The sequence below is a fragment of the Syngnathus scovelli genome, chromosome 14 (genome assembly GCF_024217435.2).
Source record: "Syngnathus scovelli strain Florida chromosome 14, RoL_Ssco_1.2, whole genome shotgun sequence".
Taxonomy (NCBI): Eukaryota; Metazoa; Chordata; class Actinopteri; order Syngnathiformes; family Syngnathidae; genus Syngnathus; species Syngnathus scovelli.
The window spans coordinates 8,086,487-8,108,130 of NC_090860.1; the positions used below are offsets into that span (position 1 = coordinate 8,086,487).

The 21,644-nt window shown below is 40.8% G+C and overlaps 2 protein-coding genes across 6 annotated transcripts in view; both read right to left on the reverse strand.

The window, feature by feature from the left end:
* Nucleotides 1-2,381: 2,381 nt before the first annotated feature.
* On the reverse strand, nt 2,382-7,133 carry LOC125980591 (kelch repeat and BTB domain-containing protein 11). Of its 2 annotated transcripts, none has more exons than XM_049739921.2 (2): nt 6,910-7,133; nt 2,382-6,148 (listed from the first exon to the last, which is right to left on the reverse strand). In XM_049739921.2, the coding sequence occupies exon 2, from the start codon at nt 6,057-6,059 to the stop codon at nt 4,173-4,175; it is 1,887 nt and encodes a 628-aa protein (XP_049595878.1). In that variant the 5' UTR covers nt 6,060-6,148; nt 6,910-7,133; the 3' UTR covers nt 2,382-4,172. The 2 variants fall into 2 exon arrangements, with proteins under 2 accessions (XP_049595878.1, XP_049595877.1); XM_049739920.2 differs by having other exon boundaries at nt 6,754-7,133.
* A 1,198-nt stretch (nt 7,134-8,331) lies between these two features.
* Nucleotides 8,332-21,644, reverse strand: part of arhgef10 (Rho guanine nucleotide exchange factor (GEF) 10) — a 28,654-nt gene continuing 15,341 nt past the window's right edge. For 2 of the 4 annotated variants that reach the window (XM_049739919.1, XM_049739916.1), the window contains 11 exons: nt 20,972-21,087; nt 20,419-20,546; nt 19,415-19,515; nt 19,196-19,317; nt 18,886-18,972; nt 18,240-18,460; nt 17,995-18,152; nt 15,486-15,628; nt 14,470-14,644; nt 9,860-9,982; nt 8,332-9,697 (listed from right to left, as the gene is read on the reverse strand). In XM_049739919.1, coding sequence (XP_049595876.1) covers nt 9,192-9,697; nt 9,860-9,982; nt 14,470-14,644; nt 15,486-15,628; nt 17,995-18,152; nt 18,240-18,460; nt 18,886-18,972; nt 19,196-19,317; nt 19,415-19,515; nt 20,419-20,546; nt 20,972-21,087 — 1,880 coding nt within the window. In that variant the 3' untranslated portion in view covers nt 8,332-9,191. Of the gene's footprint in view, nt 9,698-9,859; nt 9,983-14,469; nt 14,645-15,485; nt 15,629-17,994; nt 18,153-18,239; nt 18,461-18,885; nt 18,973-19,195; nt 19,318-19,414; nt 19,519-20,418; nt 20,547-20,971; nt 21,088-21,644 lie in introns of all 4 variants that reach the window. The other 2 variants (XM_049739917.1, XM_049739915.1) reach the window with 1 other exon arrangement.

The following is a 21,644-nucleotide window of genomic DNA, read 5'->3' on the forward strand; positions in this document are numbered from 1 at the left end:
TGCTAACACATAACCCTTTTGGCAAATGATATTTCAACACACTAGTGTATGTAATACAGTATATACAAAATAGTGAGGAAAGCCGCTGAGCAGTAAGTGTGCAATGTCCTAATGTCTGGAGGGGTTGCTCCTTTTATAAGAAAAAAAAAAAAAAAGTCAGACGCAATGACCCACTTTGGCTGAGTAGCTGCACCAATAATGGCTTGTACCATAAATACACCAACAAAGACCATCTCGGTAATATTGCATTTTTCTGTATGCAATAAAACATGGTGATAAAAAATGTCATATTTTGTTGACACATTACATGTCCTTTGCTCACATAAGAAAAGAAAAACGGAGCCAATAGAAATGAAAAACTGGGAAGGGGGGGGCAATGACGACTTCTGAGACGAGCCTCTTTCGCATGCAAATCATATCTGAATTTCTCATTAGCATAAATGCATGAGCAACTTTAAATGCTTTTAATTTTCAATCTCGCCAAGCGGAGGAGTAATTTGTCACTGTCAGAATGGAAGACTAAAAGGGTGGGACCAGAGGGAGCCAAGGACTGCACGCTCAAATGGAATCACAGAACATTTCTGATTTACTAATTGACTGATGTGCAGTTCAGTGGAATTGCCTTGAAGGTGTAAATAATTCTGTGTATATCTAAATGGCTCAAATGAGAAAGTGAGAGGCGGATATGCGAAAGCACATTACATGATGCTTCTCCCCAGGCCACGCTTTTCTCCTGTGATTCTAATTCTCAGCCTTTTATATTTTCACTGTGTGTCTCCATAGACTGTGCATGTTTGCTGTTTTTCTACTCAACCACAGATAATCAACTGCAAATTAAAATAGAAAGTCATAATCAGTTACAGCTCTATGTTAGTACACAAAGGCAAACACCAAAGCGCACCAATTTAAAAAAAAATAATAATAAACAGTGCAGTTGCATGCAACGCCAAAGAGTGCTAAGCATTTTTAGCATTTGTTTCAAGGGCTGGTCTTAATTTGTACTAATTTATTTCATTTTTTCCCCACAACTAAAAAAGTCTCAAAACTAGCCCTCCCGATTAAATAAAAACAAAAAACTAAACATGGTGAAGTGGCATTTAGCTGTTATGCTGCATGCAAATGAAACAGAATATTAATCTGAAATTGCCATCAGAAGTCAAATCAGTCCAAAGTGTGAATTATTTTCAATCCAGGCTATATATAAATAAAGATACCTTGCCTTGCTTTACCTAAAGCCAATCCACACTATTTAAGAAGACAGGGTAGGTATGTACTGTAGGGCTAGTTCCTCACCTCTAAGACATCTAACAAGTTGGCCTGTTCTTCAACCCTTCCAAACCACCGGTTTCACATGACGTATGTTGCTGTCACACACAAAAAAAGATGTGGCAGACATCAGATAATCACAACATCTCCTGTACTGTAGATGGCTGCAGGCAAGACAAAGGAGAAAGTGACACATTTGCTCACATGTTGCATCATGATGACCAGTGCAATCTGGATCTATCTGAATCAAACATTTTCAGTAGCTATGCCTTCCAATAATGCAATAAATGAAGTAAAATACTAATTGGCGTCCACGTTTCCATAGCTATATTCTAATATAGGCTCGTTACATCATATCTGACTATCAAAAAGGTTTCAATACAACGCATTTTGTATTGTGGTATTATAAATGTAGCAATATTTTACAGAAAAACAATTTCTGCATTAAACTTACTCGTCCAGCCAAAACAACTCAGCACTCTGCTCCGTGCTCAGACTGCCCCCTAGTGTTGAATGATGAGTACAGCAGTTTGGTATGCAGGAAATGCACACAACCTGAAATATGGAAATTGATCAATTGGGCAGATTCATTTTTATCGGTTGTTGAATTGTCCATTTATCCGTCTATCCATTTTCTGAATTGCTTTATGCTCACAATCATGGTATATTTTGTGAATATGTGAATATACGCCACTCTACACGGCAGTAGCCAATGTTAATCCAACTATGTATAATGATTAATAAACCATGGAAAAAATCTGAGATTATTTTTTCCCTTCATAAATTAGCAAATTGGACAGGGGATTGAAAAATTATCTATCAATCTAATTTCTTAGTAATCACTATTGGTTGGACAAGTTGCACGTCTTATGTTTGTCTTTTTGAAAGATCAATGCATAAAATTAAGACGCAATTATTGGCATTTAATTTTGCACAAGAAATTCTTGTGAATATCTTTAGTTTTCCTTTAAGTACCGTACAATCATTTTATCGTGCAATTTTAGAGGACCTCGGGGTCGTTGGTGCTATTACGACAAATATCCTCTAGATGGCAGGACCTGCCTATATTTTACATTGGAGCCATAAGAAAAAAAATACAAATCACCATACTGAAACATTTTCAGACATCAATTTTATTTGAAGTACTTTGTTTTGATTGATAAATACTATCCACCACCTAATTCCATTCCAAAGCTTTTTACACTGGAGATTTTTCACCTGGCATTACAGCACTGAGCTGTCATCACAGGAGCAAATGTAAATCAGTCATATTCATACCGAGGAAGGAAAACCCACAAAAGTAAAAAAGCCTGCCAGCTAACGCAGTAAAACCACATCCAGTTTGTCCAAGATACACCGACTGCATTGAAACACTATGCACGTTATCAGATTTTTGTTGCTGTCAGAAATATATAAGCTTTCATACTAAACTCACGTTGTGCTTTTGTAGCAGCAAACACATACTTTTCAAGACATTTCTCAAATAAAATTATTTATGTTATGCATTTAGAATACAGTACGAGAGCCTTACAGACCAGCGGCTCTTAGTGCGGATTGGCAGTAAACAGACTGAAGCAATGTGGCATCTGATTTGACCTTTAAATATTGCAGATGTGGTTGTTTTCTTACACTGACTTTCTAGCTTTGTTAAACATCCCTGAAAGAGGTTGTTAGCAGCCAACATGGAAAAGAGAAAAGAGAGAGAAAATACTTTCAATGAGCGTCACACACCCAAAATGGGCAATCGTTTGTCACAATTTAAGAGATGATTCAATATCTTTGGCAAATATGTATAAGTGCTGGAACATACCTTTTGATGCAATATGAAAAATATTTATTTTTAAAAAAAGCTGATTCTTGTGCTTTCGTGGCAGCATGGCGGTGATTCACATCTCTGATTCACAGTTGTGGGGTTCTGGGTTAGGATCTCAACTCTGACCTTGCTGTCTGGAGTCCTATGTGATGTCACATCAGTTTGCGAGCATGTTATTTAGGCCATTGATGATCCTGTGAGGGAGGTTTGTTTGTGTTGAATAATTAAGCTGTTGCTACTGAATCCTATTATGTAACATGGTTTCATAATTGTGTGCATGCAGCAATTATTCACAGATTTGCATTATTCGCAACAGCACTTGGTCGCTATTTGCGTGGTTCTCTGTATGTACCGATTGACCCCGATGTACCCCCACCTCTCGACCTTATCCAGCTTATGATGGCAAAAATGTCCAAAAATGTTTGCTGGATATTGTTTTTTGTTTTGAAAATGAGGTCCAACATTTGAAATTTAGAACCTATGATCTTAAAATAATTGAATGTGCATTTGAATGAGCATATAAGGTTACATTTTAACTATCATTTTAAAATACTTAATGTCTGTGTGCTTTTGCCAATATTGACCTCTGCAATTGGCTGGTGGACAAGTCCAGGCTGTCTTTCAGTCAATTGATATTGCCTCTAGCTCACTTCCATATCAATCGAATGAAAATGGTATTGAAAGACATTTGTGACCTTTCTGGTCGTGTAAAATACTGCTCTGCATCCTTTCAATGACATTCCAGTCATCATTAGTGAAGCCCTACAGCAGTTCCATTTGCATAGAAGCCACATCGCATCATTCATCAGCACATTTTGCAACAAAATGTCAATAAGTTCACATGGTGTAAATAATATCTGATCCAACAACAAAAGTGCACCAAACACCACCAGCCAGTAATACTAATCTACTGTCACTTCCATCAGACTAATATGTTTTGCATTCATTCAATACTGAAAGTTCCCTTTTTAAGGCTTGCCTCTGTAGAAACATGAAGTTGCCATGCAATACACACATTCTTTTGCAAGCAGGCAATGACACACTGGTAGACACAGCGGACACACTAAAGACAGCAAATGGGCCGGTCTGAGTTCTAGTTCTGTGACTCTGGATCGCACCCGGGAGGAACTTTCTCAGGCTTTTCAGGCAAAGTGAGCACAAAAGGAAAAAGAACGCCTTTGGCTTCAAGAGGCGCCCTCAGCGGCTCCTCCACAAAGTAGGCGTTCTCCTCTTCCACCACGAATTGAAGAGTCTGGCTTTTGTTCACACAGTAGATGCAGTTCCCTACGACGGCGCACCGAAACGGCAAGGAGCTGCCGAGCCTCTGCGACGCGCAATCGTGCCACATTTTCACGATGCTGTTGTATTTGAACACGTTGATCCCTTGCTCGCGGGTCACGTCGAAGCGGTAAATGAAGCTCTTCAGCGCCACCATATCCGTTGACTTCTTCCTGCTATTGTTGTACGGGCATTCTTGCCACTCGTCTCTCTTTGTGTCATACTTGAGGAGGCGATAGAAGAGCGAGCCCCCGGAGACGTAAAGCTCCCCGTTGCAGGTGGTGGCCTCGTGAGCTACCGCGAAGGCTCCCTTGGGCAAAGGGGCCACGGCGGTCCAGCGGGCCATACGAGGGTCATATTTTTCGACGGTAAACAAACATTCACCTCCGATAGCATAGAGGTACCCATCCATGGACACGAGCTTCAGTTGAGCACGGGCCTGCGTCATGGGTCGGATCTCTGACCAGAGGTTTGTTTTGGGGTTGTAACAGAAGACCTTGTCTGATGCCCTCCCCTTGTCCCCGTAACCTTTTATTCCACCTGCTACAAACAGGTAGTTGTACATGGTGCAGATTCCACAGCCTTTAGTGTTGACGTCCTCGGGCATGGTTGTCAAAGCTCTCCAGTCGTTGGCCACTTCGTTGAAGCAGTAGATGGTGTGACTCTCCTCCAGCGACCCCACGGACGAGGGGCTCTGCGGACGGCTTCCACAGCGGCTCGGCGGTCGGCTCCCGACGCGTTCAAACACGTCGTTTATCTCAGCAGCCATGAGCGTCTTCCTCCCGTCCGTTCTTTTCTTCAGGATAAGATCGCGCTCGGACCCGGTCAGACGCCCGTATACAGCAGGGTCCTTGAGGATCTGCAGGAAGTTGTCGCTCATGAACCCGTAGGCGGTCTCCTTCAGTTCGCTAAGTCGTTGCTTTTTAGCGATGCTCAGAATCTCATAGCAATTCCCCGCCGTGATTTGTTCTGTCATGCGGTCCATTGCCGCCTGGACGGCGCAAGGAATCTGGAGGATTTTAGCCCCCGTGATGACTTCGACGACATTTTCTTTCGAAACATTCATCTGGGAAGTGTAAATATAATCGATTAGAGTAGAAAAAGTCTTATAGCTCATGCCTTTCACTTTGAGGATGTTTCGTGAGAGCCGAGCTTTGAAGTAGTCGCTCTTTTCTGCCAGGACCGACTTGTGAGCGTTGATCGTCTGACCGCCAACTTCGATGACTAAATCGGGCTCGGTTTTACCAGACAACTGATTGATCGCCACTGAGCTGCCCTCGAGGTTGCGTGATAGGTCTGATTGATCAGATGCTGGTTTAGTATCGGCAAACTCTTTCGCTCTTGCGCCATTGGGGATTTGACCGCTCGCACAGTGGGAAACACTAGAGTCAGCATTCGATGGAACGTTCACCACATTCTTTTCTTTGGAGAAATGAAAGTCACTTGCACTTGCCATGTATGACCCGTTACCTTTTTGACAATCGTTATGGTTGTTTTCACTTATCAGTCTTCCATCCAGAAGGTATTCCTTTTCAAAAACTGTAGGGACACTAAATTCTGGGTCATCCCCGAAGGACCCTTGGACTATGCCTGGACGTAAATCCCTGGCCTTGTCAGTGCTTGCCACCAGGCTGGCAGTGTGGTGGATGACATCAGCCTCGATTGCAGCAACTCCTCCTCCAGGTCCTTGGCCCTCGGTCATCCTGATGTACTCACTTGTAATGGAGGATGGCGTAGGTAGTGATCATACTGGGGGTGGACAAAACTTTGTCTTTTGTGTCTTTCTGCCGCCTACATGGAAAGGAAAAAAACATGACTCATTAAGTTGCAATTGCTGACGGGCATTATTTCTCTTATCAAAACAGGATTGCAATGCAGAGTAAAACCACCAAGTTATTGCCATCTCATCATTCCAACCTTATAAATATGTAGAAATGATACCATTTAAAATAAGATTAGTGAGAATTCACATAGATAGATAGATAGATAGATAGATAGATAGATAGATAGATAGATAGATAGATAGATAGATAGATAGATAGATAGATAGACATGCTTATGCTAAATACTGCAGTAGATGATATTGTGCATGAATTTGATTGTGTTCCATCTAAGAAAAAGAACTAAGGCCAAGCCCGTTCTTTCTTTGAGTCAAACTGCATGACCCACTGCAATAATCTTCCTCGTGGCTCATTATTAAGCACTAGAATTAGATGCATTTATTGCGCATGCGCAAGGCTAAATTGCTCCTTAAAATGACCGGGAAGGGGTAAAAAAAAACAGGTCCGATTGTTTCGTCATGGTCTTGCAACAATTTGCAAGTTGAATGAAGATTGTCAAATTGCAACATGAGAAAAATCTGCGTTTATTTTGCATGCAAAGTTAATGCAACCTACCTGCGATTCCAGGCAGGCTGTGATTAAAGCACTCGGAACCAGCGAGCCCTCCAACAAAGCTGCGTTACGTAAAGCCTCTACAATCCTGAGCAAGCAGTCACCCTAGATGACTTTATTTCATTTACATTCTCCTCCTGATTCCGTCCACCCGTTCACCTCTTAAGCCGCTCGATCCTATGAATGGCTCCTCGAATCAAGTCTCCCCGAGGCGAGGCTGAAGCGGCGATCGAATAGTGGTCGTCCGGGTGGGCGCGCCTCCCTGAGCAGCTTCCTCGCGTGACCGTGCACTCAACAAATGTGGCGAGTGTCTTCATGCACCGGAGGTGTCCAACATTGGAAGCATGACTAGTCAGGAGATGTGTTTTTTTTTTTTTTTTTTCCCCCTTCAGTTGACTGTTGCACTAAACCACGCCCCTTTGCTTAGTATTAACCCTGAACTGGACGGGGCAAGGCGCGTGCAGGGCGCATCTTCCCGCCCGCCCCTCACCACCTTTACTGGCTGCATCAAATGTACATTCATCAAGAGGTTGCAAAAACCCACACTCAGCAAGTTTAAAAAAGAAAACCCCCAAAATAAAAATAAAAAGCTATTAAATCTATTCAAGCAAAAAAGGGCAAAATGAATTAATTCTGTCAATTATGCACAATAAATTTGCTAGCTGAACTAATGGAAAAATGCACACAAACATTTTATAGAATATCCTAATAGTTCTCATCTTCTGTGAAAAGCAGTGGCTGAGACTGGCACAAGAAGGTTTTGCCACTTATTCCTGGAAATGTATAAGTACAGATACCTGAAAAATCTGTTTAAATACAGCAAGAAAGTTGTTAGGGCTACACACCTCAACAAAGCGTGCACGGCTGCTCAACAATAGTAATGAAAAACGCCCCTAAAAAAAAAAGCACAACCAGCAGAGCAACAGAAGGTCCATTGCTGTCATAGCAACTGGTTTCCCTATTTATAAATAGAAGGGAGCCACGGAGAGGGTATTGGACAACCATCAGTCCTGTGAGATTAAGAGGTATTCAAATGGGAGGTTTGAATGGCAAACATATTCTAAGAACAAAGCCAGGCCAGGGACAGATGTGTGCACACAAAATGAGCGTCTCCATGGAAACCTCAGGGTTGTCAATACCAGTGAACAAGAGCTACCAGTAAGCCCCATTATACCACAACAGAAGCACAAATGTTTTTAAACTATACAATCTGGAGCAAATCTTACTACTTGATTGTGGGTGAATAGTGAAAATGGTTGCGCAACAGTGGACGTGGGTGTTCAGAGTGAGTAAATGGCTTGACCCCGCTCTGCTCAGACGTGGGAGAAATGACGAGTGAAATTGCAGAAGAAAGAGCTGCATCAGGCTGCATTCACCGACCTCAGGCACACTTGCTAGCCCCAACATGTAGTAAAAGCGTAATCACTGGAGAATTAGATGCCGCTACTCGGTTCTTCTTTCCAAAAATGTTTGTTTGTGATCTAACCATTTAAATTTAATTAAGTTTCCATAGTGCTTGCCACTGTGTACTAGCTTTGAATACAAAATTTCCCAAAATGGTAAACACAAAATACAATAGTATCACAATGAACCTATGTTTATAGATTAATAACATAACAGAAGTACAGTACTATACATACAAATGTATTCAACAACAAAATGAAAGAATGATTTAACAGTCTCTTAAATATTCTTAAGTGAAAGGATTAAGAGGTTGAAGAAAATAACTTTCCTAGTCAATAACAAATAAATCTTTGTGGAGAATACTGGCCAGCCAGACATCCTAATCTTCCCAAAGCAAATCAGTCAACGTTACTTCACCTTTTTAAACACGAGTGGAAACAGTGGGCTAGTTCCAGGAAATATTTTATATTACTCAAAGCACGTTCGTCTGAGCTCCCTCAAAACTCTTGCGTGAACTTTCCATATTTACACCTTGATAAGTTTTGGCAGGGGGGGGGCAACAATATAAAAACCACTTTGTAACTTGACTCATGCAGAAAAAAATAAAGTCTCAACGAAGTTTTACAAACTGTGGTCTTGTACAATTTAAACAAACAAACAAAAAACAGTGGCAACTCATGTGATGTTAGCCTGCAGTCTGTTTTAACAACGAGTTCATTTTCATTTATCTTGCAATGAGATATCTGGAATACTGTAGTGGAGGCAAGTTCTGTCATTCTGGTTTAAATATGGCATTTGTTCATTGACATTGCTTTATAAATATTAGTGTAACACCAGGTATCAAGATATTGAAATTTTAAATCTTGGTCTCATTCTTTCATCTCACAAAAACCTGGCATTGGAAAAAGGGTTTGTCAAATCCACTGTACAAATATATATGCTTGAAAGGAGTCAAAAGACATTTGTATGATTATAATATCCTCTTTCAAAAGCGGCTTATTGGTAATTCCATTCTGTTTTACTGGCGTATTGGTGTGTCACATGTTGAGCAAGGGTATCTGCCAGATTAGGATGGTCGAGGTGTTGTCCTCATGGCGTGACTGTTTGGTCTTTTTGTTCACCCGGCGGTGTCCCAAACCTCCAGAAACCACCAGGAGAGAACTGACGTCAACTTTGCTGGTACGACGGCCCCTCTGATGGTGGGCCGGATCATGAAGCACGTCGTAAAGGGCCCCGTCCTCAGGCCCGTGCTCCAAGGAACTTTGGGATTGAACTAAAGAGCTGCAGGATGAAGAAGGCCGTGAGTCCTGGAGAGCCATGGTGGTGCAGCCTGCCTCTCCTAGCCATACTCCTTGGCTCTGAAGCGAGGTTGAAGTGGAGTCTGAGGGTGGCAGAGCACCTTCTCCATCCTCTGGCTCCCCTTGCTGGGCTGACGCTGAAGAGGCGGGGCATGAGAGGCCCGGGGTTCGGTTGCACACCGCTGTGGCCACGGTTAGGAACTTAACTGGGCCGTTGTGAGCATGCAAGGATACCATGCCGCGACCTGAAGATAGACACATCTTAAATGCTCAATCTTAATGGTGGACATGGTCTCAAATGCAGGGTTTCTTGTTTGCCCGTATTATAAATATAAATATATAATGTGAATATAATATGAATATATATGCATAATATATAAATATACATATAAATGGACCTGTGTTACCTGTGACCTTGGGGATACCCTGTAGTCTGGGGACGGAGAGTGCTACGGTCACGCCAAGGTTGGTTCCGACGAGCAGCATGCCATGGCAAACCAGCAAACTGCTTACTGACACTCTCTGGTTCCCTATAGAAGAATGCCAGCGGGATGTTAGTTCACTTATACAATATTCACGGTATGCATGTAGTACAGGGATTGTCAACCGGTAGTCTAGTGGTCCATGGCAGTATTGCAGGTGGTCAAATAATTGTAACATTTTTAAAAATAAAATGGATTTATTATTTACACTCTTATTTATTTTCCAGCTAATTTTGTGAACAATCAACTGACTTTTTCTGTCTTCTTGGGTTGTTTTCACCAAGTGCAGCATACTTGAACAGGTTCCCCCCTCCCCAAGGAACGTTACGAGGGGCGTGGCTCAATTATAGAGCGATAGATTTGAACCTTGAAGGTGGTGGGTTCAATCCTCAAGTCAATTTAGACTTGATTTATTTTCCAGCTAAATTAGTGAATCATTTACCCATCCAAATTATGTCAAATGTATCTGAGATTCCTAAAACAGACAGAGATGCAAATAAATAGCCTGTGTAGGTGTATCCTCCTTCGGTGCAAAATAAAAAAAATATTCTGGTTATAATGGGAGTCCCTTGCACAAAATCAATTGAAAACCCCTTGTCAATATAGTATTGACACACACATTATTCAGTTATAAAATCAGCAAACTAGAGCCCTTAGTTCAATTCAAATCGTGTTTTGGACAATATTGGGCTTCCACTTTTAAGAGTTCGACTTTTATTGCTCCAACATGGCAAGGCGTAACGTGGAATGGAGAAAAAAATATCCCCACAGACACTCAACCTCAGAACTTACAATCGTGCCGTGGCCTAGGTCCAGGAAAAAAGAGGCCACTTCAGCAGGCAATAAAACGTTGTTTGAGGAAGGTGAGTCTGCATATTTTTGCACCGATGAGGTTTATTTATCTCCAAGGCAACACAGCAAAGATCCTGAATAAATGTAGCTCTTTTCAAGCCTCGGTTCCACAAAGAAACAAAAAAGTCTTACATAACACAATGACTGATGCTTTAATACTGTAATTAAGCAACAATCAGTGTCTTTATTCAGGAAAGCCTGTGGCAGCTATAGTGGAACAATGCCACCTGTTTATTTCCCTCTTGGTCACAAATATCAGCACAGTAAGGTTTTGGTTTACAGCTCTGTTCATAAAAGAAAAGCAATTAAGTTTGACAAGTTGTCAAATTGTAGGAGTGGAATTTGACACTCATCACAGACTTTGTCAGGACTACGAATTTCAATGACCTGTGAAAAAAAATGTTTTACTAGTTTATGGTGCGGGGCAAGGTTGTCATGAGTCATTGCTGCACAAACAGCTTGACTTGAATTTTCTCCATGACAGAAAAACGGTTTGCAGTCACCGTGATGGACCCCACTGACTATTGGGAACACACTAGAGAGGAAACCAGGTACACTACTCCCTCTAAAGCTCCACTGAGGCCATTGTAGAAACTTGGGCACATGTGCTTCTAATGAAGGCCCACAATGTGCAGAAAAAAATCACATTTCTGGTTTGAGTGGGCTTTGGTCAACTTTCCCCTTTCATAATATTTGGAGTTCCCCACCCTGAGGGTGAACTCAAATAAATCCAGAGGGAACATCCACGCAATCCTGATCCTACAGCAGAGCCCCACTTTGATCCGCACTTAGCCCTGACAAGTAACAGCAGGAGGGAGGCGTAAAGCTCACATATTACAATATCACACAGTACCAACAATTCAGTCACACTAAGAATAAAAGCACCATGTGTGCAATTGTGCTTCTATCGCTATGTGTGGAGAAGACTGCCTTCTTTTGGATTAGCCTATTTTAAGCTGATAAAGTATGACGACTTTGTGTCTACTGTTAAAGTGCATATTTTCACTTTTTAATCAGGGTGACTGATTGTTTTGACCAAGCGGTACAATTTTGTGTTACACAATCCCTTGAGGCACCGATATGGCCACGTCTTGCGCAGTGGTTTTATGAGAGTCGGTAGAAAAGCACCTTTGTGCGCCTTAGAACAAAAAACAAAGCGAAAAAAAAAAAAACAGTAGTTAGCAGGTTTATTACTTCCTTTCCTTCCGTCCTGCAGAAATCTGGGAACCATTCAGCATCATATCTGATGGCAAATACGAAACAATAGTAATATAAATGACAAGCAAGACGTATATTTATTGCCCCCCCGGGTCCCCTCCCCTTTCGATGTTTGTCTCATAAAAACACGCATGGCTGCCTTTTTAGGTCACCCAGCAGCAGACAAAGGCACACCCCATAAACACCCTGCAACCCGATGGCCACCATCCTCTGGCTCTCTGATCAACAAAGCCATTCAGCATAAACAGAACAAGAAATATCAACTATATTATTCCTCTAAAATATGAGCTGGACTTAACAAGGAATCGGCATGAAAATGACGGCTATTAGAGCGCATTATGCCAAGTGAAGTTAAGAACCACCAGACAGAAATGTAGGTGGGTAGTGCAATCGTTCCAACATGTGTGAACATGAGAAGGGCAAATTTAAAAAGCTTCTGAGTGTAGCAATCACACAAAAGACAACACCCCGGTTTTCCTGGTATTCCTAATGTGGCTCTGTACACACATAAAAATCCTTTCACAATCACAATTAATGTCAACATATTATTTCATGATTTACATACATGCAGCTCAAAAAAAAAAAAAAAAAAAAGGACTTACTATAATTGCTCTGTGTATTTCTTGTGTGCAAACATTTATGATTGTAATAATCTGAACAGACAACACTGGTTAAATTACAAGCGATCTAAGAATAGGCCCCGGTTTGGAATCCTCCCAATGATGGAACCCCGCTTTAGATGTCTGCTGAATTTACGTCAGCTTCCATCCACACTGTATGACCCTTTTGGCTCTTTTGAGGTTTCAATGTAATTAGTCTGTCTACTAACTTGGGTTGAAACCAGTTCCAGATTAAAAACACATTGCTGTTTCTCTCGCAGCCCAACCCCTGCTACTCTAATTACACCAAAGATGATGCACAGGCAGCACATTTCCTCGTCTAATTCTGGCCGACGGTAAGAACTTGTGGTGATAAAACCCCCGGAGAGCATTCTGGAAAAGTCTAGATAAGAATACAAGTGGAGGAGCAAAGCTTTCCACGTGCGGTATAGTTCGTCACAAAAACTACCGTATTTTCCGGACTATAAGGCGCACCGGACTATAAGGCGCACCTTCAATGAATTGCCCATTTTAAAACTTTGTTCTTATATAAGGCGCACCGGACTATAAGGCGCACTGTCGGCCTTTGAGAAAATTTTAGGTTTGTAGGTGCGCCTTGTAGTCCGGAAAATACGGTAGCTTCCGCTTGACTCGCATGGATCTCATTAGCTGTCGTGGGTAGTCAGCTTCTTTAGCAGACTGCTTTTATCATTCAAATGTCTCTGAAGGAGAGGCCGACCCATTTTTAACTGAGGTCAGGTGAACACAGGAGCATTTAAACAGATCGTGAATGAGATGTCAGACAACTTGGCGAACACGTTACTCAATTTCATTACTTTGTAAAAACGTGCAATCTCCCCTCTAGAACCGATTGTGTTCATTCTTTTAGGCTCTGTGTTTTTGGGTCAAGGCTGATGTAACACAGAGGATTAAAAGATCTAAAGTAGCAGCGGCCCGCTTCTTTGATGACTTCAGCATGCCACATTTACTGCACTGACATTTAATTTGATTTGCACTGAACGTTGTCAGCAATACTTGGACTTAAACCTATGTTGAAGCAGTCTTCCTCTTTCATTGTAAGTGCAATAAATAAGGGAATTTTCTTCTAATAAAACAGTATCAGCATTTAAAGTGATAAAAACCTTTTGGCCTATTCATGTTTGTTGTGTTGACTCTAAGAGGCAATAATTACAGCTTTACATGCTTACACAAGCACAGAGTCAAAGAGATGGTGGAATGACATAAGGCATTTAAATTGCTGTTGAACGAATGAACAGAAACCTGCGCTCACATCAAAACAAACCCCAGAAGGTTTTTATATTGCCGATTCTTTTGTAAGACAGAGAGCTACCTAAACCCTAAAGGTTCATATGTTTCTATTTTTTAAGGATAGGGAAATGTCCCTTTAAGACAAAAGCCGCAGTTGGAAATGTAAATTAATTCCTTGTTAGGGTCCCCAAGCATGCTGGTACTTTAGGTCAAAAAAGTACAAACCACGATCCCAATGAAGGTATAAACTTGCTTTTCTCTGCATACAATTGCAAAGAATACAGAAATTTCATCATCTCTGAATAGAGTGCTAATGAAAGGTTACTTCTTCAGTGTTTAGGCTAGAAGAAGCCATAGAAAGAGGACAAACCTGCCATGGAAGCCGAATAAGCACCTCCACAGATGTATAATTACTGACAGGCACCCAGAAAGAGAAATTTGAGGTCACTGTCCATGATTTCAGTTGCTATTGAAAAACGATACTGTATGTGGGAAATGATGGGTATTTGAAAAGAAGCTCTTTTTCTAATACTTTGGCACTAAAAATGATATCTGAGTGCAGATAGTAACAGTCGACCACAAATGAGGTTGTCTTACCAGGCAATAAATTGTTGACAGGCGTTGCAATATTGATATCCTGCAGATGCTCCAAGGTCTCGGTGTGAAAGAGGCGCAAGGTGGAACCTGAGCTGAAGGCAATCCAGATGCCCACACCAGCCGCCACCATGTGGGACACCACCATACCCTCCTCCTGATGGGCCTCCAATTGCCTCTGGGTGGGGAAAACAGGACAGGTAAGAAGGCAGTTAGGAGGTGCAAACCAACATTTAGCACATGTGTAATAATAACAGTAATGAATTTATCATAGAAGAAGAAAATAATATTTTTTAGGACCTGTCAATCAACAAGAAAAATCAAATGTGGGTGTAAAAGACTAGTAAGATTTAAATGTGTGAAATTGAATTCACATTGAGTAAATCAATAAACTTGGCATCCTCCAAGCCAAACGTTACATAAGCTGCACTACAAGTAGGTGGAGTTAAATTTAGTCGAACGCTGCTCATTCACAAGCACCTCGGAGCAATAAGATACTAAAAACTTGATTATAATCAAGCATGAAATGTGTTCAATGTGTGTTTAATTGATGAAAGTAGTAAACATGAACAATCTATTACTTGTATGTATGTTTTACTAGGTTAAGTCTAATTCCTTAGTGGGGAACAAAATAGGAGCAAGATAGGCAGGTGGTCCAACGTAATGAGCTTAATGGGGCTAAAAAGATTATGAGTGACTGCGTGTCAAGGAGACGGGAGTATTTCTGGTCCTGTGGCAGGTGCTTCCATTTCTGAAATGAGAGCGGAACACGTACAGGGAAGGCCATAACCTAAGTCATATTCCAGGATCTGGAAAAAGGGTATTGTCACGTGAAGTTTGTGGCCTTCCTTTTTTTCTTATCTTTGTCGAACTAACATTTTAGAGGAGCATATTTTCCCACAGACGATATGATGATCATCACTTGAGTGCGCTTCCTGTGTGATTTGCACAGGCAGACTGAGAGACAGATAAGAGGAAAATGAGCTGTGGCCTCTTGAAGTTACTTGTGCAGTACTAACCTCCACACAGTGAGTCTGTGTGCTAATGATGAAGACCTGCCCACCGGATGAAGCCCAAAGGTGCTCTTCCACAGCCAGCATAGCTTTGATCGGCAAGACTCCCAGCTTCACCACCTTGGGCTTATCGCTGATCCATAACCCATCTGTCGTGGATAGTGACAAATCAGTATTGCATAAAAAAAAAAAAGTTATGCACATTTATTACAACCTTTGTACTTGTACTACTGCACGGCCCATTGCGATCTCACAACAAAGGCCATTCTTGAACTTTATTGACGACATGTTGACACTGTGCTTTTATAAATGTCACCTATAAAGGTCATTTGCATCACGAACACTTGTAATACTGGTGGAGAGGCCATTGATGGTTTTCTTCGCCCTCACTATGAATATAGATGTGCTGTGAAGCATTAGTCATTGCCAAGCTCCATCCTGCTCGCACCTCCTACACACTCAGCTCTCCATGTGCCTGGCACCCACAGTGGCAGCTCGGCACAGATCAAACACTGCGTGCAGACCACATACAGGGAGCACACATTTTTAATAAAAACTGCTTAAATTAAACTAAGGCCAGTTTTGTTTTTCAGTATGCTCGTGCAGAAATCCACAGTGATTCCATGGAAGAACTTGCATGGCCTACATTGTCATATCAGCAACCCCCATCAAACACAGGGTGAATTAAACAGATATTGTGAGCTCTGTCATTCACAGTGAATGGCCTCTGACCTTATAAAAGGTCAATCAGCGTGATAGTCTTCTTCACAGTTCTTCTTTCCTCTTAATTCACATTGGTGACTAATTTTTAGAATGGGTGTCACCAAAAGTCAAAAAGAAAAATTAAAGAAAAAGAAAAATGTGTGCCGTTAAACCTTTGAATATATATTATTTTCCATAATAAACAAATAAATAAATATATATATATAAATACAGAAATAAATAGATAAATAAATAAATAATGTGCCCTATAATAGTTCTGATGTCTCATGCAATACTGTGCTGATGTCTTGTTTGAACTTGACAACAGTCAAAAAGAAAAATTAAAGAAAAAGAAAAATGTGTGCTGTTAAACCTTTGAATATATGTTATTTTCCATAATAAATAAATAAATAAATAAATAAATAAATAAATAAATAATGTGCCCAGAGTTCTGATGTCTCATGCAATACTGGGCCGATGTCTTGTTTGAACTTATGCATGTCAATAATTTGAAATTTTGACCAAACGCAAGAAGCATTGCCATTTAAAAAGCAGCGTCCAAACTGAAGTTCACTTCCTCCAGATGCCATACTGATTTGCCTAATCTCAACCAGGAAGTGAAGGAGGCCTCGCCGACAGTGTTTGTTCAAGAGGAGGCACAAAGGCAGCTATTGAAAAAGAGAAGGAAAGGAGGCGAGGTACCACGGTGGGAGAGATTTCTCACAGAAGAGCAGTACAGTAATGACTGAGGTAATATCACACATTTCATGGAGCCTAAATGGAATTAGCATTCCAGCAACGCCCTTGGACTATTATTGTAATAATTGTGCCAGCACAAAGAGAAAATGGAAAAGGCTTGAGCCATGCAAAAGCAAAACAATACAGAAGTGCTAACTTGCAGTCTTATGTAAGTCCTTGGCCCCCCTCATGACAATGCAACCAACTCCAAAGCAAGAAAATTTAAGGACCCCAAGCAGCAACACTGTCACTTCAGCACTTTTTTGATGTCTTGTCCCTGTTCATTGTTTGATCAGCAGTGTGACAGCTCTCCATCGAGGAATGCTGGCTGCTTGTGTTCTTGTTTCTATACAGTAGCTAGCTGTGCTTAATGATGCAATGAAGCGGGTTGAGGAAAGAAAAATAGCTTTGATTGATCAATAATTGATCAATTGGTCATTAGGAATTCTTAACTTTGAATTAGCTAGGTTACCTAGAAGCAAGAACTATTTGGGAGCACAATTATTTTTTCTTCACTAGCTCGCTGTGCAAAAGAAGACTGAAAATTGACAATTTAAGTGAGAATGTCAAAAATATTGCATTCCCAGAAATTCCCTATGTACCCTGGAGCGTTTGCTTTCACCTATTGGAATGGACAAAAAAAGAATCTCATGACGAGCTCATATTTCTCAAAACGAGTGAAACAGAGAGAATGTATCAAAGCCAAGCAGCAGATGGAACTAAACACAGGATAGCACACACTGTGAGAAGAGAATCCAGCCTGGATCCTTTCCTCTCTCTCTGTACGTCTAGAAGCGAAGACATTAAATAGGTCACCGCTTTCAGAATGACTTCTCCCAGACAAGCAAGCAAATGGAAACAGGGCCACAGCGTAAGAGAAACGATGACCCCGTGATCACTCGATGCACAGCGAGCCTCACATTTCCTACAGCAAGAGTCATCGTTGCAGATCCTCCAACGTAGCAACACTGCACCGATTCATGTTTCACAATTAGAGTGACTTAACCATAATTGGCCTTATTAGGGCCATTTGAGTGGGTCAACAAACATTAAGCCCTCCCACTGAGAGACATACCTTGTGATCTGGAGTAGATGGCCACAGAGCCGCTGACCAGGCCAGCATACAAACAGCCTTTCATGTAAGACAAGCTGGTGACAGTGGATTTGTCTGGGGTGAAAAACTGCTGCAAGCGCACTTTCTTGGACCGCTGGCTGCTTTTATAGACAATAATGCTAAAAAAAAAAAAAATATAGCAATGCAACAACGAATTACACATTACATTTATGTATTTAGGATTTCTGAGCTTATGCTTCCATTACCTGCCCTCCTCCATGCCCAGGCAGACAGTGGGTGTAGCGCCCGTTTTTGGCAGCTGGTTGCTTTGTTGGACTTTGTCGTCATTCTCCCGAGGCTCCTCTGCTGGGACGAACGCCATGCAGAGGATACGGGACTCCACATTAAAGCACTCCGTCACCTTTGGGCTGCAGCTTTGCATGGCAACAATGGCTATTTGGCCCATCTGGTTGGTGCAACTTGCAACCTGGAGAGTGAAAAGTGTTTAATTATTAGCACCGTGGGTGTTTTAACTGTAACCAATTATAAAAGCAAACAAATACTGCTGTGATAAAAATTGCCAAACTGTTACATTAGCAGTGCTAAGCAAAGTTCTGATAGCCAATATTTAGTTGAGAAAAACAACAGTCATAGTATAAAGAAGACATTTTCAGAACGATGACAATCTCACTTAAGGGTTGATAAAAAGTGACGTGAAATAACCTTATAACAACATCATATGATGTGAAATAACAAAAGAAAATGAAAACATCTTGATTTTGAAAAACATTTGAGTCTGATGACCTGGTACATGTGCTTAATTGAAGCTGCTTTAAGTAAAGGGATGTGAAACTAGAAGCTGACTGACCACCACAGTCTTTGAACTCAAAAAATAGCACAAAGACATCTTACCCAGACACAACCATGACCCACGACCGGAGTATCTGCAGTGCTCTCAGTGTTGATGTAGGGCTCCGGGTTGTGGACTGCACACTCCACCTGACAAAGAGAAGAAAAGAAACATGGAATATTACAGCCCTGCAGGGTAATTCATCTGAAATGTAAAAAAAAAAAGTTTACTCTAATAGAACAGCACTCAGTAGAATTTAGACATCTACTGAGAAGAAAAATATGACATCAATGACATACTTACAATTACTGCCTATGTGTAACTATCATCATGCACAAAGCTACAAAAAAAAAAAAAGAAAAAAAGTCTCACCTTGAACTCTTGTAGTTTCGACATCACCACTGGCATCTGTTTGAGTAAGAGAGGATGTTTCTGCTTTTTAAGTTGATTTCCATCATCTTCTGCAAACAACCAGCCCTGAAGGTTGTCCTCCTCTAATATAAAATAGACACACAGGATGCTTAATTTCATGTACATATGTAATAATTGTACACACAATTAAGCATTTTAAAGCTTTGTCGTGGACAGTACCTAGAGCCAGTTTAGCCATTTGCAAGTTGCTGATCCATGATTGTTTAATGGCAGGGTTGAGAGTATTGAACACTGCGCTAAAGTATGTAGCTTTGCCTAACCTGCTGACAAAGAAAGGACAAAAAAAGATGAGCTGTTTGATCAGGATGAAGATCATATCAAAATTATATGAGAAACATTCTTTTGTCATTATTGTCGCATACTGATTTTTTTTTTACAGCTGCTTGTCACGCACAGATTTGAATGTTTTGCCCCATGCAAGTTAATAGCCCATCAACAACACTGGAAAACATTTGCTTGATGTTTACTCTAGGAAGACATTTTCATGCATCCAGTCAAATATATTAAAATGATATCTGTCTGGGCTAATGCTACTGGAGGGGTTAACGTGAATCTTTCGACGCTGATTGAAAAATGCAGACTGACAGAAGCTGAAGAATTCGATGACGGTTATTACTTTGAGCGTGCGTGTGCTTGTTGCTGTCAGTACATAATATAAAAACATGAGTTTATACACTGAGGGATCACGGAAAAAAAACATGCACTACTTTCCGGGCATAATCTCACAAGATACGGGCAGGAATGATAAGAATGTTAAAGTAAAGACCTGAAAGATAAGACAGTTAAGGAGAATGAAGAAAAGGAATATACCAATGAGGTACACCCTTGGGGGACCACATTAAGGCTTTTTTCGTAAATATGACATGAACATTTATGTTGGGAAACAGCTGCAGCACTGATTAGCCTTTAAAAATATGCACATTTCCTCCCTTGTGATTCATACTTCCGATTAGGGCTAATGGAAGAACACGTTCATCCGAGTGTGTTCTAAATTCTCTCTCGTAGCGCTATGGAGTTAGAATAGATACAGAAAAAAAAGAGTAAGCATGGAGTAAAAGCAAAGTGACCATGCAGCTACTCCAAATGAGTCAAACTGCTGAGGAATGCAGTTCATCAAAATTATTGCGAAAACAACAACAGCTACAAAATAACAAAAAACAGACTTGTCTTGTTTGCCAGGCAGCTGGAGTTGGATTCTACAACGGTCAGCTGCCCGAATCTCTTCTTCCTTCTTCAGAATCAGCCTCTGGAGACCCGATACCCAGTCCTGGGCCACTGTGGGGTTCACATTCTAAAACAGATAAAATGGATGTTGGAAAGTCAGAAGCACAGAGAGTAGAGTGATAACATCAAGGAAAAAATGAAACATTCCTAAAAATATTAAATGCTTAATAAAAACTTCTGTGTGTTAAAAAAAAAAAAACATCTTGTTTTACAACCTTATTTTAAGCATTGCCCACTTACAAAACTTACACAGGTAATATTTTTGTTTGAATAAAACAAACAAACACAATGAACTAGCATTGGCGCTGCTGGTTTAATAAAGTCTATTTTACTGACACCAATGCCTTTCAAACCATGCAGCAATTTGCAAAACTATAATTAGAATCTGTGTCATTAAGCAAATTAAATTTTATGTCAAGGGCCTTTTTTTTAATCAGTATGTCCCACTTTACCTATTCAACAGAGACATGTTTTAGATTCATTCCCAGTTACCTGGTAGTTGCCTTTGAGGCTGCTGATCATGCTGGAGATTTGGTTGACCAGGCTGAGGTCATGAATTAAGTTCTGCAGATCCTGGTACAGCTGACCTGGGCCCATGTAGAGTTTATCTACATAGAGAAATAGAAGCATGTTTAACTGAGTCTGCAAAAGGTGACACATTCAGGAAATTGTGAAAGAGGGCATTCCCAGGACAAAGGCAGCATAAAGAGAAATGAGTCCATTTGAACTGTTCGGTACAAAAGAAGCCGTATATGATTTTCATGGCTCATCTGTCAGAATAAACAGAAAAGAGGTTGAATTCAGGTCAGGAATTCAGGCAGAAAGGCTGAATAAACCCTCCATGAATGATATATGGCGTATCATGTCTTCTATAACGGACCATTTGAATTCAGTCAAGGCAGGTGCCTGCCAAAGCAATGTGTTGTTCTGCTGAATATTTGTTCCTTTTATCTGGACCACTTTTGGTCACTCAGATGTTTTGTTTCTTTAAATATATACATAAGAGTTTTTGTTGTTGTTTGGTGATGCCAATTTTGATACATTAAAAATGAATTAAATTTAACATTCCACACAGGCAAACACAAGATTGAGTATTTTAATTAAGATCTCAAATTTGAGGTATAAATTGTATTTATGTAACAAACTCCCCTCATTAAATTGACCA